General features: G+C 53.0%; 1 protein-coding gene across 3 annotated transcripts; it reads right to left on the bottom strand.

The window, feature by feature from the left end:
• Nucleotides 1-826: 826 nt before the first annotated feature.
• On the bottom strand, nucleotides 827-16,398 carry ZNF205 (zinc finger protein 205). 3 transcript variants are annotated; one of them, XM_019632903.1, is made up of 8 exons: nucleotides 14,327-16,398; nucleotides 13,523-13,652; nucleotides 10,555-10,696; nucleotides 7,851-8,064; nucleotides 7,462-7,553; nucleotides 6,960-7,080; nucleotides 5,307-5,402; nucleotides 828-5,050 (listed from the first exon to the last, which is right to left on the bottom strand). In XM_019632903.1, exons 3-8 carry the CDS (start codon nucleotides 10,609-10,611, stop codon nucleotides 4,002-4,004), a joined length of 1,629 nt encoding a protein of 542 aa, XP_019488448.1. In that variant the 5' UTR covers nucleotides 10,612-10,696; nucleotides 13,523-13,652; nucleotides 14,327-16,398; the 3' UTR covers nucleotides 828-4,001. The 3 variants fall into 3 exon arrangements, with proteins under 3 accessions (XP_019488447.1, XP_019488449.1, XP_019488448.1); XM_019632902.1 differs by lacking the exons at nucleotides 13,523-13,652; nucleotides 14,327-16,398 and having other exon boundaries at nucleotides 827-5,050; nucleotides 10,487-10,567; XM_019632904.1 differs by lacking the exons at nucleotides 7,462-7,553; nucleotides 7,851-8,064; nucleotides 10,555-10,696; nucleotides 13,523-13,652; nucleotides 14,327-16,398 and having other exon boundaries at nucleotides 827-5,402; nucleotides 6,922-7,003.
• Between the last annotated feature and the right edge of the window lie 17 nt (nucleotides 16,399-16,415).

Here is a 16,415-nt window from a genome sequence, read left to right on the forward strand (position 1 = left end):
GAGTTAGGCCCTGCAGGCATCGTTTGCACTTTGCCCTGAAGATTTCAGCTCAATCTTTTCTGGTCAGTGGCCTGTTCAATTGTATTAATCTTCATGGTTGGCCTAGAGCTTTGTTAATTAAGAACAAAAACGTGTGCTCTAGGAGGTTTTTGCTGCATTTGCAATCCAGGCAGGAAGCCTGCTGACCACATGTCACAGGCTGGACCATAAGGAAGGCTGGGCCATTCTCATAACCTCCCATTCTCCACCCTCCATGGGACACCAGGGACAAACCTCAGGCCACAGCCCCTCACAAGTCTCACTTCTCTAGCCATCCCTCTTGCCTGCCCCTCCCTCCCACCAGGGTTGTCATTTCAGCTCCTGGAACACCAATTTCTTCCTCATGTTAGGGCCTTTATCCATTTTGTTTTCCTAGCTTGGAAGGCTTTGCCCTCAAATACTTGTGAAACGGCTTGTCATTCTTCAAGTCTCAACTCAAATATTCCCTCCTTGCAGGGGCCTTCTCTGACAATCAGTTCCTAACATCCTCTATTGCTTCACCCCAGTCCTTTCCTTCTGGCATTTATCACTACTTGAAATTAATGTGTCATTTATCTGCTTGCCAGTCTCACTCAGTAGAGCCAACCCCATGAGGGCAAGGATTTTGTCTGCCTTTTTCATGGCTTATTCCTCAACATTTAGTAAAGAACCTGGAACGCATTTTTTTCATACTTGAAAAGTGAATGTGAATGCATCAAAGCCCCTATTTAACGTTTCACCGCCCTTTACCACCCCCAGCTCCCCCCCCCCCCCCCCCACCCCCGCAATGGCTGCCTCGGTTTACCCAGCTCCCCACCCCCAAGTGGACCGCGGTCTCCTTCGAAGCCGTTGCCACACTCTCGCTGGGCTCTCCCTGGCAGCAACGTCAGGCCCTGCGCCAAGCTCAGAAGGTGCTAGAGTGCCAGCGGGAGGTGTCCGGGCTGGATCCAGGACCCCCCCGGCACCGCTTGCTGGCCGACCGTCGTCAAGGCCGGATGTGTCTGCGGAGCTCGGGCTCCCCAGGCCTCCCGGACAGCAACAAAATAACGGGGCTCGACGCGAAAGGCCGGAAGTGGCCCTAGCCCTCTGTCAGCATGCTCTCGAAGCTGACAGGCGGCTTGGCATCTCGGTGGTAGACCCAGGGCTGGCTCTGAAGGCTCAGGAGCTGGCGACGATTCCAGGAGTCCAGCCCCGGGTCATTGGTTCCGACGCGAGGCGAAGGGGAAAAGGGAAAGTTTACAAGCCAAAAAGGTCGAAAAGTTGCCACGGCAACAGTGCGGCTTGGAGGCGGGGAAAGGCCCGCTCCGAGAACGCCAGCCATGATTGGTCACTTTTGCCAGGACCTCTCTGCCCGGGAACTTGATTGGCTAAGGACTGAATGGAAGGGGCGGAGCCTTTTGGAACCGGTGTCTCGGGCTGTGAGGCGCCCCCCTGTGGCTGGCCCCCAGATGAAACCCCTGTGGGTCTCCAGACCTCAACGCGTGTTATTGAGCTCGGGAGCTGTTTAGGCTGGCGCTGTGCTGAGGCCTACGCCCCCGGCAGGGGGAGGGCAGCGCGGCCAGCCGGGACCAGAGCGCCTTCCGCCAAACAGAAAGCGGGTGGGAAGCCCACAGGGAACACTTCCCCCTCCGTCCTCACCCTCTTCCTCACAGGTCAACCGTAAGCAACCAGGTCGGGTTCTCCAGTGGGATGTCAGGTGTGAGATGCCAGAAGGAAGCAGGCCACACCTCTGAGCCTCCAACCGCTACCCAGAGACACCAAGACCCTGATGTCTCCCCACTCCCAGCTGTCTACCTCTGTGATGCTCCGTCACTCACCAAATCATGAACACTCTTTACCCTGACATTCCAGGCCTTTCCACAACGCCCGTTTTAGTTGCTTTTGCCAGATATTTCCCAAACTGCCAAAATGCTCTTGCCAGGTCTGTCCCAGAGTGATGGCCTCTGGATGAGTATCTAGGAAGAAGTAGACATAGACCTGTGGGGTTCTTGGAACCACATCCCTCTGCACTGTGCTATGGAAAGGGGAAACAGTTTTTCCTGGATACCATGGTCTCCAAGCTCCTCAGGAGCCAGAGTGAAGTCTTGATTTAAATGGCTCTTTGGGCTCACTTGACAGACCTCCAAGTGGTTCAAGTTCTGACGTGCTGGCCGTGTAACCCAAAGAAGCAAATGAATACTCTGTGCTAAGCTTGTGCCAAGTGATGACGGCTCCCACTGTTGTTTTAACAAGTCTCTTTCTCACCTCTGTCTTCCTCCTTCATTAGAACACAAGCCTCTGGGAGCAGCAAAACTGTTTTATGTGCGTCAGCTCCCTCAGCCTCTCACACTGAGCCAAGCAGAGAAATCCCATTTCTGGCTGTGACTGAAGCCATGAAGACAAGCTAAAGGGAGGAAAGTGCTTTCCTGCCTCTTTGATAAAGAGCCATTGAATTTGACTGGTCCTGCCAGTAATCCAACCCTACATCCCCCTGAGACATCCCAGACACCACCAAGTCCTGCCTGGGCTCCCACTAGTTAGCAGCTTCCTGGCGTCCTGCTGATTACATGCTCCCCTCCCCCCTATTTCCAACTGAGTCCACAGCCCCAGAAGGTTAAGTCCACTGTCTGTCTTACTCTTTTTAGATAGCCCTGCATCATAATATCATGCACTAATTAGACAGTCAATAGCTGCTGGAGTGCATGGAAACAGGAGTATTCTTTACATGGTAAAATCCCTGGCCCTGAACCCCAGCTTCTAGCTCTCTCATTGTGTGACTTTGGGAAAGCTACTGGACTTTATTCTCAGCCTCATCTTCCTTATCTATAAAACTAGGATAAAACCCACTGCTCAGCATTGTGGAGAGCAGAGGTGACATATATATGGCTCTTGGCCCCGCGCCTGGGAGGGCAGCTGCTCAACAACTGGCAGCTATTATTACTGTTGTCAGTCCACCCTTGTTCAAGCAACTTTGTCCCTTAGGAGCTGGGAGCCAAACAGGGCTGCAGCCACCCTGCTGGCCCCATGATCCACAGAGACAGGTGGGATCTCAAAGGCTTCCCTGATGCAGATGTCCTCAAGGTCAGAGCTGCATATTTTCTTGGGAGCTGAGCTGCAAATCTTGTATAATAGGCAGGCTGAGCCCACCCCTCCCAGGAAAAATAGTAGAGAATGGGAAATAGAAACTACGGAGGTAAAAAACCATAAGGCCAGGGTAACATAGCCAGGCAAGCATGGGTAGGGCAAATTATAAAAGGCATGTGCAAAGAGACCAAAGAGGGGAGAATTAGCAGAAGGAGCTGGCCGCAGCCTCAGAAGGGACCAGGAGGAATAGGAGTCCCTGGTAATGGAGGAATCCTCACTGGATTACAGCCAGACCCCAGTGGAAGCAGATGGAAAATGTCCAGTTTCAAAACTCGGTCTGGTGCCTCAGGAGACAGGGCAGGCAGAAGACAATGAGCATGGGTTCCCATGCTGGCTCTGCCCCACTCCTGGCTCCCAAAGAGCCAAGGGAGGGTCCAGGGCTCAGTGAGCAATGCCCCTGGGACAAGAGTGATTGCAACAGCAGACCATCTGCCAGGGGGTCCACAATTCCATAAGTGGCTGATTGAATTCAGGTCTTGAAATCTGTATTAAGTCTTTGCTTAGAGACTTATGGTCCCAACCATCTGGATTGGGCCCAAGCCAGGTCAAGGCTGGGGAAGAGGGTGCCCCCAGGGAAGAGCAATGACTCAGGGATGCCTGAGGACACATAGTTGACCCAAGAGCCTCCCACAGTCTGGGGTCAGTCACCAGGGCCCCCCGAGACAGAGCAATAGGCCGAGGCTTGATTCCAAGGCCTTTAATGTGCAGCTAGTGTGCCTGTGCCTCATTCTAGCTCTTCCCTTGTTTCCATGCCCCGTCCCCATGCCAGCACCTCCCCAACTCCCTTCCCTTGCCCTCCCTCATAGCCACTGCAACTGCCCTTGCTCCTCCCCCAGGCCTGCCCCCACCCTCCCAGCCTCCTAGGTGGGAGCAGGTGGGGGTGCCGCCAGAGCCCCCGCTGCCCCGAGCATCAGCATGGCCAAGGCCTTGGGCCCCGTGGTATGGATCTTCTCATGCCGGTGCAAGTTGGAGCGCCTGCTAAAGCTCTTGCCACAGAGTGGGCAGGAGTAGGGCCGGACGCCACGGTGGGTGCGCTGGTGGGCTGTGAGGTGCGAGCTGTGGCTGAAGCTCTTGCCGCAGTCGAGGCAGTGATAGGGCTTCTCGCCGGTGTGTGTGCGGTTGTGCGCGATGAGGTTGGAACGCTGGCTGAAGCACTTGCCGCACTCGGGGCACGGATAGGGCTTGACCCCAGTATGGGTGCGCTGGTGGGTGACCAGGGCCGAGCTCTGAGTGAAGCACTTGCTGCAGATGGGACACTTGTGGGGCTTGGCGCCTGTGTGCGTACCTTGGTGGGTAACCAGGTCCGAGCGACGGGTGAAGCGCTTGGCACAGCGGTCGCACACATAGGGCTTCTCGCCGGTGTGGATGCGCTGGTGCTGGATCAGCGTCGAGTGGTGGCTGAAGCTCTTCCAGCAGGAGGGGCAGGTGTAGGGCTTCTCGCCCGTGTGGATGATCTGGTGCTGGATGAGGTGCGAGCTGCGGCCAAAGCGCTTGCCACAGTCCGTGCAGGCATAGGGCTTCTCGCCTGTGTGTGTGCGCCGGTGCGTCACCAGGTGGGAGTGCCAGCTGAAGCCTTTGCCGCACTGTTCACACTTGTAGGTCTTCTTGCTGGCATCTCCATCGCCATCAGGGGCCAGGCCCTCCTCGCTGCTCTCCTGGACACAGGTCTCCTCCTCACTGGGTTTCTCTGGGAGGCCGTGGTCAGGAGGGGCCGTTTGTGGCTTTCTCTCCTCCAGGAGATGGGGCTGCCCATCATCTTTGGCTGACCCCGAGCTCTGGCCACTGGCTGCTTGCTGCCCACACTGCAGTACCTGCCCCTGGGCTCTCCCTGCCCTGGTTCTGAAGGACTTCACATCCCCAGGGGGTGCTGGGGATGGCGGTGTCTCCTCCTTCCCCACCTCCAAAGCTCCTGGAAAAAGGGTTTTCCAGCCAGAAAGAGGATTTTGTGAGGGACCCAAGGGAATTCCAGAGATGGAGACAAGGGCAAGGACCTGAGGGGAACCCTGGAAGTGAGAACCACCCTCTGTAGAGGAGGGGAGGCTGGTGCCCTGCCCCAGGAAGGACCATGTGTCTGCACCCCACAGGAAACAAGAGCCTGCACTGACAAGGTGCACCTGGGAGTGGCAGTGATGATCCCACTGTCCCCCCATCACCTCTGCACGCACCTCTCTTTTCCTCATCTCCTGTCTGCTGGCATGAGCTTGAGGCCTCGCCTTTGCTCTGAACTTGGGAGGTCCAGAAAGTTCTGCTGAAGGGAAACCCTGCCCAAAAAGAGATGCTGTGCTCAGTCATGGACCTTATGGGCTGCTCAGCAGTAGACACCACCCCCCTGAGAAGTGACAGAGCAAAAGGGGAGTAGATGCATCTTTGGAAACACCGGGTAAAACCACATGAGTGCAAAGACTGCTTGGGCTCAGGTGTCCAACCTCTCTTGGAAGCATGTTCCAAGGTCCCAACACTCTTTTCAGGGTTGAGTCGGGACTCTATCTTGTTTCTCTGAATGACCATCAGAAGTAAAGGGAGAGAGGCTGGGCCAGGTCAGCTGCTGGCAGCCCCCTTCCTCATACAGCCCCAGCGGTGGGCCCAGCAATGTTGGACACCAAACACAGTCTCCCACTCCTGTACCTGCCCAGGATCATGGGCAAAAAGGGCTCTTGGGGGAGGGCCAGCGGCAAAGAGAGGCCAAGTGGGAGGGCCTAAGACAAGAGGGCCAAGGACATCGACCACCCAGAAGTCAGGGACCAAAGGTCCATTTGCCAAGTCTATAGGTGAGGGCCCAGGGGTTCTGGTCAATTCAGTACGAGAGCAGGTGGCCTGGCCTCCATGCCCTAATCCAAGCCCCATGGGAGGAAGGGAATGTTTTGGACCAACCAGGTGGTTTAAGGAGTCTGTGAGGCCTGCCATGGGGCTGCAAATGGGTGCTAGGCTCCCTCTGATCTCCCAGGACTTGCCCAGACCTGGGCCCTGGGAGTGTCAACAACAGGTGGTAAGCAAACCTGAGATAATTAAAGGAGTGAGCAGGGTAGCTGTGATCCTGGGGTCTGCCAGTGACAGCAGGGGTCTCGGCCCAGCACTGAAGTCGAGAGGTGGCATTACCAAGCCCCCATCTCCACCTGGACTAGTAGGTATGCAACAGACATGCGTTGACAGAATGAATGAATGAATGAATAATGAATTAATGAATGAACACTGAGTTTTCCAATAGGTCTCATAAAAATCTGTCGAGAAAACTTGAGTCTGCAAGTGAGGAATCAAAGTCCTGGGACTTAACTCTTACTATTAGAAAAACCGATGGAGCCAAGGCCCCTCAGAGAAGAGGACATGCCCTTCAAGGTGGATGTGACAACTCAGAGTCTATGGGTCGGGATAGATTAGCTGGCACCATGTTCCACCCACCATGGGCATGCAGCCCTGACCCCAGGGCCAAGCTTTCTGCTCAGACACTTCTAAAGCTGGGCTTTGAAGAAAAGGAAGGTGAAACCACAGGAATAAGCACCGTGAAAGAACCAGAAAGAAGCAAAAATTCTAGGTCAGCACTGTCTAGTACAGTGTGGCTATTTCAGTTCAAATTTGAGCAGGTTAAAATGAAATAAACTATTCAGTTGCTCTAGCCACATTATCGTGCTCAACAGCCCCATGTGGCTCATGGCTACCATCTCAGCCCAGATATGGGACATGTCCATCATTAGGAAGGTTCTATAGAATGGCGCAATCTACGTGAACAATGGCAGGGGTTTTAAGCCCTGGAAAGCAGGGAGGTGACAGTGTGACGGGCCCCACCTCTGACATCCAGGGCCTCAGGAAGCATCAGCCCTTACCCAAGGCCAGCCTGTTCCGCTTCTGCAGGACATCCCGGTAGAAGCTCTGCTGTGCGTGGTCCAGCCGCCCCCACTCCTCCCGGGAGAGGTACAGAGCCACGTCCTCAAAGGTCACTGGCATCTGAAACAACATGAAATGCCCACTCTGCAGGACATGCCAGGACACTGTGAAGGGGCCCAATGGCGCCAAGATGAGGCTGAGACTCCAAACTCCCAACCTGCTGCCCTGAGGGAGGCCTGCCCTCGGGTCTGACGGTGAAGGAGCTGCCCAAGGATGGCTGTTTTGAGGCAAGAACAAAGCAGTTGTGTACAGCAGGAGACAGGAGACAAAAACAAGACAGGTCTTCTTTTCTGACACCACAGCTAAAGCTCTGGATCTCCAGCACGTTCCTGTCTAGCCCCCACCCTCGAGTCCAGTGCTCAGATCTGGAGGGCAATACAGTCAGAGCCACTGTCCCTCCACATCTTTCTCTCTCTTCCAGCCTTGGACAGGAACACTCACCTGGGACCAGGCGGTGAGGAGCGCCGCCGCCATCTGCTGGTCTCTGGTCCTCCCCTCATGGGAAAGCACAGGGATCTGGGGGGAGGGGAGGGCTGAGAGAGGAGAGAGGTTCTCAGGGCGGCCACCTCATCCTGCTGGGCCCTGCTGCTCCCCCTGAATGGGCTCATGCCTGGCACACCCATGGCTGCCTCAAACCCCACCCCGACCCCACCCAAGAAGAGGGTCAGTAGGCTATGAGGCTGCGAGGGGTGGCCTCCAAAAGGCAGGTGGGCAGACATCCACTTGTGCTGACCATGGCAGGGGCTTCTTCCCCTCTTGGGCTGTAGGCCTCCACCTCTCCCCACAACTGCCACTCAAGGAAGTGCCCCTCTCCACATCCCTCTCCTCACCTCCACCAGGCAGGAAGAGAGCTTTCTCCTTCGAGCCCTGGCTTAGGGGCACCCAGCCCTGAGCTCCTTGAGCCCTGTCCTCTTGCGATGCCCCCTCGGGATGTGGCTCTTGAGGCTCTGTCTTGATGTGGGGTGACTCCTGAGTGGCTCCCAAAGGCACCGTCTCCTTTGACTGGGAAAGTATTTCTCGACAAGGATGCCCATGACCTGGAACCTAGGAATGGCAGCCCCCATCAGCACTGGGAATAGAGAGTGGGAGACAGCCGAGCTCCATGCCCTCCATGCCTGGGGGCCCCTGCAGGAGCAGACACTTAGGATGGCCAAACGCGCAACCAGATGTAAGACACAGCTTAAAGGACTGGCCTTGCTTCCTTCCAGTCCCCCGGGACTGCATCTCCAGCTCACCCCTGAAAGGGAAGGCAGGCAGCTCATTAGGGCCTTGCCAGGTGTAGGCTGGCCAAGTGCCCAACGGGCAGCTGCCTTGTCTCAACTCAAGCCTCACACCTCCCACAGCAGTATAAATTGTTATTTTTAATATATGAGGAGACCAAGTGCAGTGGGTTGAGCTGTGTACACCCCAAACTCATGTCTGCTGGGAACCTCAGAAAGTGACTTTATTTAGAAAAATGATCTTTGCAGATGTAATTAATTAGGTAAGGGTCTTGAGATGAACTTCATCCTGGATTTAGGTTGGGTCCTAAATCCAATGAGTGGTGTCCTTATAAAAAGAGGAGAGGACACAGACATGGAGGAAAAGGCTGTGTGAAGACGGAAGCTGATTAGAGTGATGCTCTCATAAGCCAAGGGACACCTGAAACCCCCAGAAGCTGGAAGAGGCAGGAAGGATCCTCCTCTAAACCTTTGGGAGGGAGCCCTGTCAACATCTTGATTTTGGGTTTCTGGCCTCCAGAACTCTGAGAATAAATTCTGGTTATTTTAAGCCACCCAGTTTGTGGTCCTCTGTTATGGCAGCCCCCGAACACTAACACACCCAGGCTCAGAGATCAGACAGTGGCCCAAGATCATGGAGCTCGTGAGCGACTCAGCCAGGATTTGAACTCAAGTATATCTGACTTCCAAGTCACCTTCAGGGCCACCATCTCTTAAAGGTGATGGAGCAGCATCATATGTCCTTAGGCCGTTTTCGGCCTGCCTCAATTTGGTCAGAGCAGTTGGAGTTTTTTGGTTTGGAGAAAAAAGTCCAAGGGTGTCACTAAGTGCGCTGAGGCCTGGTGCCCACCTTGGCCTGACAGAAGAACTCCTCTCTGGCTCAGCCCCTCAGCACCATCCCCCCAACAGTGGGACTTCAGTCCTCCCAACTCGTCCCCTCTTCGTCACACAAGTCTCAGACCCAGCCCTCTGGGAGGGTGAGGAGCAGATTTTAGTCAGATGACCGGGGCTCAAATCCAGAGCCATTCCTCACTAGCTGTTTAACCCTGAGCAGGCACCGCCTCCCCACAAACCTCAAATGCCTCGGGAAAGTCACTTCCCTTACACTGGGAGGCCCTTGGTGAAGCTTCATTGTCATCCACAGTATGGGGACTGACTGGCCTTCTACTGGCAACTCATGTCCATCCCTCTCCCACCCCTTCCCACCTCTGTCTGCGTTAGGGTCTTAAAGGGAAAGACCCCAGGCCAGGAGTCAGAGTGCCTGGGAGCCACAAGGGCGAGGCAGCCTCAGAGACTCAGCTGCTCTGCCTCCCGCACAGATAACACATGAGAAAGTGCTGCCCACTCTGGGAAGTTCTGGATAAACATAGAACGAAGCCTATAATTATTATTACTATACTGTGTGAGCTGACAGACCCAACATCGGCAGAGAACGTCGTGGATGTGTGAGGCCCGTCAGTGTGACAGAGGCATTGTGGAAGGGAAACCAAACAGTGGTAACAATTATTTGTGCATCTGTGGCAGGAAAACCATATAACTAATACTATATTTCTATTTATACTTATAACCACTGGAATTACTAGGTGAGGGGATACAGGTCTCTCTGACCTAGATTCCAGTTGCTGTGGATATTCTTGTTTTACGTGTTACAATAATGATCTCCTGTGGGCTGATGAACGGTTTACAGAGGACTCTTGTGCCCATTGTTTCCTCCGAGTTCCCAACGGCCTGGGTGAGATGGGAATAACAGGCACATGATCAACATTTTATAAATCACACACCTGGTTCCCAGAGGCCAGGGGGCTTGCCCAAGGTCACACGCTTGCCTAAGGCTGACTCATATTCCTGATTCCAAGCCTGGTAACTCTGGTATCCTCAAAGGTTGTATACACACATGCACCCACGCACGCACAGGTACAGAAAGGCCTATGTGCTCAGACCTAGAGAGGGGAGATGAGGTCCCAGGCCAAGGGCAGTGGAGGGTAGACTGAAGCTTCCCTGTGTGCTCTGCGTGCTGTTCAGAGAGCCAGCCTCACCAGTAGGACCCCCAAACGGCCTCCCTGCTACCTCATGTGGCCCTTGGTCTGCTAACTACGGAATTCATCAGGCTAAGCAATGGAGTTCTCCAGAAGTTGATTCCCAGGTGGAAGGTATTTCCGATTGTACTACTTTCTCTTCAATACCCTCCTTCCACCAGCCCTGCTCCCCCAGTGAGTCCAACTCTTCCATTGGTCCAGATGGCCCACCGTGAAGATGCTGTCCTGCTCCACTTCCTTCCAGGGCATGCCTCCCCTGCCTGGCGCCCCGTCCATACCTCTTGGGCTCTCTCCTTGTCCTGGGTAGCCCGGATGCCTCCACCATCTGCAGACATTTTCTGTCGCAGAGCTAAAAAGCACAGCTGAGTCGTTTCTCCTCCCTCTTATTGGCCAAGCCCCCTCCAGCCTCTAGCCAGGAACCTGGAAGAGCAAAAGGAAATCAGCCAGTGCCTCCTGCACCTCTGAAGTGCCCCCTAAAATCCCCATGCAGGACCAGACCCATCCCTGTTCCCAATCAGAAACAAAGCCTCCCTGATGCTACCCAACATCCCTCTCTACGTTTTTTGGTCCCTCACTTCAACAGAATGCTATTTTGTATTGTCCCCTTTGTCACTGAAGCCAGAGCCCAGCATCTCAGAGCAGCCAGCTCAGGGAAAGCCAGAGCTGACTAGGAATCTGTATCTCCTGTCATCAGGAGTCAGAAGGTCTGCAGAGATCCTACAAAACTCAAAACAGGTGCTGGGTCGGGGTAGGGGGTGGGGACCCGCCCACCACAGCTAGCTCAGCTGAGGAATCCCGCCCACCACAGCTGGCCCTGCTGTCTCCTGGGCCAGGACACACATACTCATATACCCTGTGCTCAGCCTGACTCGGCCCCGTCTGGGATCCAGAAATTGAGCTGCCTGCTCTCAGCAGCCCACCCTGTGGCTGCAATCACCTCCCGGGCCCATGAGGCCATCCTGCTCTCATTCCCAGAGGATGTCTTCCCCTTACCCAGCCGGGGTCCAGGCCCCCTTCTCTCCAAGCCTTCCACCTTTGACCCCGTTTCCTCCTGCCAACTGGCCACACTGTGAGTGTCTTGGGATACAGGCGCCCTCCCCAGCCGCTGCCCCCCACTCACTGAGGTGGAGACAGAGGGGGAACCTCAGGAGGCGGGGCCCCCTATCCTGGGAAGGGAGTCTCCGCAGCCTGCACCAGGAATGGGGAGCCGAGTGGAGACCGGGATTAGGGACAACAGGAAGTCCCTCCCAGATCCTGTTCCCCGAGCAGCTGCAGTCCTACAGGGTTCCCAGCTTCCAAGGTTCCGGGTCTGTGGTCTGGAGCCAGGCTGCACCTGCTCTTGGCCAGGAGATGACTCCCAGATCTGTATTGCTGGCTCACGATCACTTTACCGGGCATGTGCTTGTGATACCAGCAGAGGCAAAATGGGAAAATATATTTTGTGGGAGAATTTTTATATTTGATACTTCAAAGAGAGCATTGCAGCTGTCCTCACAAGAAGAAGGGAACCTTGCTGGGTGGAGGGGCATGGTGGTCCTTTTCAGCATCCTTCAGGGCTTCTGAAGGTCTATGGTGTCTATGTAGCGATGTCCCTGGATTTAATTTAAGGCCCCTAGGCTGGTCATTAGATACTCTAGATTCCCTTCAAGGCTAAGATAGAGTTCTCTCCTTATAAGAGTGAACTTATGAAACAGAGAGGCCTGGGATCTCCCCTTTACCCCCAGCCCTGATGCCCTACATCTTGGAAGGATGTGGGATCAATCTGATTTTTCTAAATGCCCCCTACTCCCAGCTCCCTCTCAAGGCTGGGGACAGGGAGGGTAAAGGGGTCCAACCCAACTATCCTTGGGGTCCCAGACACTGAGACATCCCCGGTGGCTTCACAGTCCACCTCTCAGTCAGGAAAGGGGTGGGGGCCAGCCCTGGAGGCAGATTCCAGGAAGGATCCTCCAGGAAACGTTCCTATGGCCAACACCTTCAGCCCATCAGAGTCCTATGAGACGCATTCACTTCACTCAGTAAGACAGCCGTGACTAGCCCCTGTACCAGCCCATGGGCATGCTATGAAGGCTCACAAGGGTTTACTTTCTTTTTTAAAAACTTAGTTTTCAATATTTACAAATTAGGAGAAGTCTCATAAAATTGATTTTCTTGAAAAAATCAGAACATCTGGCAACCCTAGACCTGTATTCCCCACATTCAAAGCCTGCTCTCAAGTTGCCATATTTGGTTCCCACTTGGCCCCCAAGGCATTTCAGGTTTGCAACTCTCCTTTTGGAGTCAAAATGTTTTAGGGGTAGGTACTAAGATTCAGACTCATTCTACTGTGACTTTGATGAAAGAAAAATTAGCCCTGGAGTTTATCTCTGGCCTGTATTTCCAGGCATTTTAATTCTCAAGGTAAAGAGGGATGTACAAAGGTGTAGCAAAAGTCAATATTGTTTTCAAGCCAGAGAGAGCTATAAACTGAGAAAAAGCCAAAAGGAGCCCTGGAGAGATTAACTGCTCAGCCTGTGAGCATTTCTCCTTCAAGAAGAGGCATAGCCAGTGTCCAGAGTAAGGGAACCTATTCTTGAAATGGACCATCTCAGCCCACAGCAGTCCCAAGAGTGCAATGATTCCAAAAAGAGGGTATATGTCCTGATTCCTGGGCAAAAGTTTCTCTGCCAGACAAAAAGGACACTTGAGGGATACTGGGAAAGCCCAGAGGTTTGGATACCATCAGAGGATCGCCTAAACTAAACCAAATGAAGTCTCAACATTTATTTAACTGCTAAAATAATATTTATTGAGCACCTGCTATATGACAGACATTAACTCCTAGGAAATGAGAGGAAACCTCCTTCCAGAGCTGGCTCTAGGAGGAAGGGCTTTCACATTTGCAGTGTGGGAATTTCAGTCCCTGAAAGAGTTCAGAAAGGCACCCAGGCAGGGTGAGTCAATAAGTAAAGCAGAGATTAAAACCTGAATGCATCTGGCAGCCAGGCAATACCACAAATAACCAGTGTCTTGGGTGTAAGACCAGAGTGGGGAGGAACTTCAGAAGTCTCAAGACACCATATTTTGTTTAGTAGTTGGGAGCTCAGGATTATTCAAAAAAACCCAAAAAGAATTAGATTTCTTTGTGAAATATTCTGACTTTTAAATGTTCATGATTAAAATTAAAAAACGTAAGAACTCCATACTACTACAACAGACAACACCTGCTGTCCAGCTCACAAGCCACCAGTTTAAGGATGTACTCACCTCAGGAGCCTGTTACAAAGCCAAATATCATGGGTGAAGGCACTTATTGGAGCTTCAGGCACGGGAAACACTCACAAATGCCAAGTCTGGTATCAGGTGGTTTAACCAAGCTTGAGCAAGAAGACGCCACCTTTAGGAAATAAATCATTATCTACCCTCAGAGATTAGCCTGAGAGTTAACTCAGGTCTTAAAGATGATCTTAAAAAAAACACCCAGAATAATAACTAGAAAAAAGAATCATCTGAAGAAAAACAACTGCTTTGTACTAATTAAGGCGGTTAAGTCAGATTGGAGACAAGGCAATACAGAGACCTAGCCTTAGGAAGAAGACCACAGGTATAAAGGAATGTGGGAGAGGCCAAGAAAAACAGGAATAATCGAGTAAACAGCCAAGCAAATGTTGACCATCGAAAAAAAAGAAAAGAAAACTAGTATATGTGTTAGATAGGTGGGGTCTCAGGAATAAACTTTTTCAAAGAAGAAAAACAACTAAGAACCCCTAGGGCCGCTGGAGACAAGGTCGTGGGAGCTCACGCGGCCGGCGGTCCGTTCACCCCGAGTCGCGGAGACGACTTCGCGGCCCGGTCCCCTAATACGAGGCAGCCACAAGGTACGCGTTCGGAGCCGCGGGAGGACCAAGAACAGCGCGCGCACCAGCGGCTCCACCCAGCTCCGCAGCCCAAGAACACAGACGCCTGGTGCACGTCGTCCAGGCAACGACCTACTCCCCCAAGGGAGACGCCGATGATTGGCTGACGCCTCTATGGCCCCGCCCCTCCACGGCACCACCCAGCCGCCCTCACCTGCGCGCTCCCGTCCGCGTCCCCGACGGCAGCCCCGCGGAGTGGGGTGGGGGGGTCACCCGGGTGCTGTCTGACCGTGGCCGGTGTGCTCGCGTTTCCCGTCCGGCTGCCCCATTCCAACTTCCGGTTTTCCCAGCTCTCTCGCGGCGCCAGTCTGTGGGCTCCGGGCGCGGGAGCATCCGGGGCGGTCAGAATGGCGGAGTATATACTCGCGAGACCTAGAGTAGTCGTCAGCCGTGGGGAAACTACGGCTTGTCTGCACGAGGGCACCCACCCGAGAGCACAGGCGCCGGGCCTCCATGCTGGGGACCTGGAGGGCAAATTCCAACCCAGCGCCGGATCCAGCCTCCTAAACAAGGATCACCCCCTACACTCACCTGTTCTGAACTGTTTTGGTTCAAAAATGGGAGTATTCCATATGCTGCTGACCTGTCCCACTCTGTGTGTGTGACACAAATCTTAGCGATTGTTCAATAAAAAAAACAAACATGCAGCGTGTCAAAGACAAACACAATCGGATAGTAGTTAATGTGGTGGAAAGAGATTTTATTCGGTAACAACTGACAGCAGAGGCAAGAGCTGAGCGCCATGCGATTTGACTGGACATTTTAAAAGGAGAATGGGGTGCAGGTGGGGGGAACGGGGCTCAGTAGAGTCAGAGAAGTGAAAAACGAAAGAGCTGGTCAGTGTAGATGCGATTAGGCCAGGTGTGTCTGCTAGCTGTGAAGTATGAAAGTCAGGAGTCCATCCTTCCACGGAGCAGGAAGACAGATGCCCTGTCCTTCCTGATGAGTATTTTTCAAAGGAATGGCTCTCAGGTTCATGACGTGCTTCTGGGCTGTAGGAGACATCGTAGCCTTATGCTGCTAGAAGTCATGCCATAGTTTGGTCAAGTCTCAGTGCAGGTTTGGACAGAGTGGTTGTGTGCGAGAGGCCTGCAGTTCTCAAGCGGTGCTTTGCTGTTTTTTTTTTAAACTATGCATATTCCATTGTATGGCTATATCACGGTTTCTTTAACCAGGTTCCTACTCACCACCCAATTCTTGATGCCTTTATATTGCAGCAACTGGAACTGCCCAGCAGCTATTATCATGGAGCCTTTGTTCCTTCCCAATGGGTAAGCAATACTAGCATCTGATTTTGCAAACAGGGCAGGCAGAGAGACTGCCAGCCCTAAGACTGGCTCCTGTATCCTAGCTGTGATGCTGGCCTGGTAGCCTGGCAATCACAGTTGCCTTTTCCTGCCCAGGGCAAGCTCCTCCCTAGGCACAACTACCACGTACTTCCTTCCTTGATTGTGAAGGCTGGCATTTTCAGCCTCAGTCAGGCAAGCCTCCAAACTTAATAGGGTAGACTGAATATGTTCCCCAAATACCCACATTCCACCTTCCTGAACATTGGGAGCTAAAAACAACTTACACTACAGGCACGGAAGGAACACTATTGAAACTTAGCTCAATAGTCACTCTGGCTGGCCCTTTGGGGTGGAAATTAGAGTAAATTAAGTTACTTTTCCTTTAGATGTTAGTACATTTTAAAGAAACCAGGACACTGTCATCATCCCAAAATACCCCTTGCTGCAGCTGCCAACACCTCCTACTATCTGATACCCAGTGTCCCCCATTCTTGGGTGGAGTTTTAGGCTACATTCATTCATGTAAGCCAAAGACACTGAAGCAGGTGCAGATGGGGGGCACTCAGGAGGTATTCTGACTGGCTCAGAATCAGAGGGCCCCTATTGGAGGCCGCTCACGGGAGTAGATGGCAACAGCAGCACCCAGGCACCAACCCTTGATGTCCTTTTCAGCTGATGTTTCCAGCCCTTTATCCTGCTGTAGTCTTTGTCCCCCACCTGCCAGCCCTCGGACTCCCTCCTCTACGTGTGATGTGATCTTTCACAAGAATCTTTAATATTCTTTTACATATCTACATCTGAAAAATATAGCTATCCCATTTGTTTTTACTTTATCTCATCCTTTGAAAAATTCTATTCATGTGAATGCTTTATAATGTGAAAAAAATCAGCTAATGATAGAAATCAGGGCTCCTTGGAGAAATAGCTGATCCTAGGACTGGGGCAAGAAATGCA

This window comes from Hipposideros armiger, unplaced genomic scaffold (genome assembly GCF_001890085.2).
Source record: "Hipposideros armiger isolate ML-2016 unplaced genomic scaffold, ASM189008v1 scaffold_1192, whole genome shotgun sequence".
Classification (NCBI taxonomy): domain Eukaryota; kingdom Metazoa; phylum Chordata; class Mammalia; order Chiroptera; family Hipposideridae; genus Hipposideros; species Hipposideros armiger.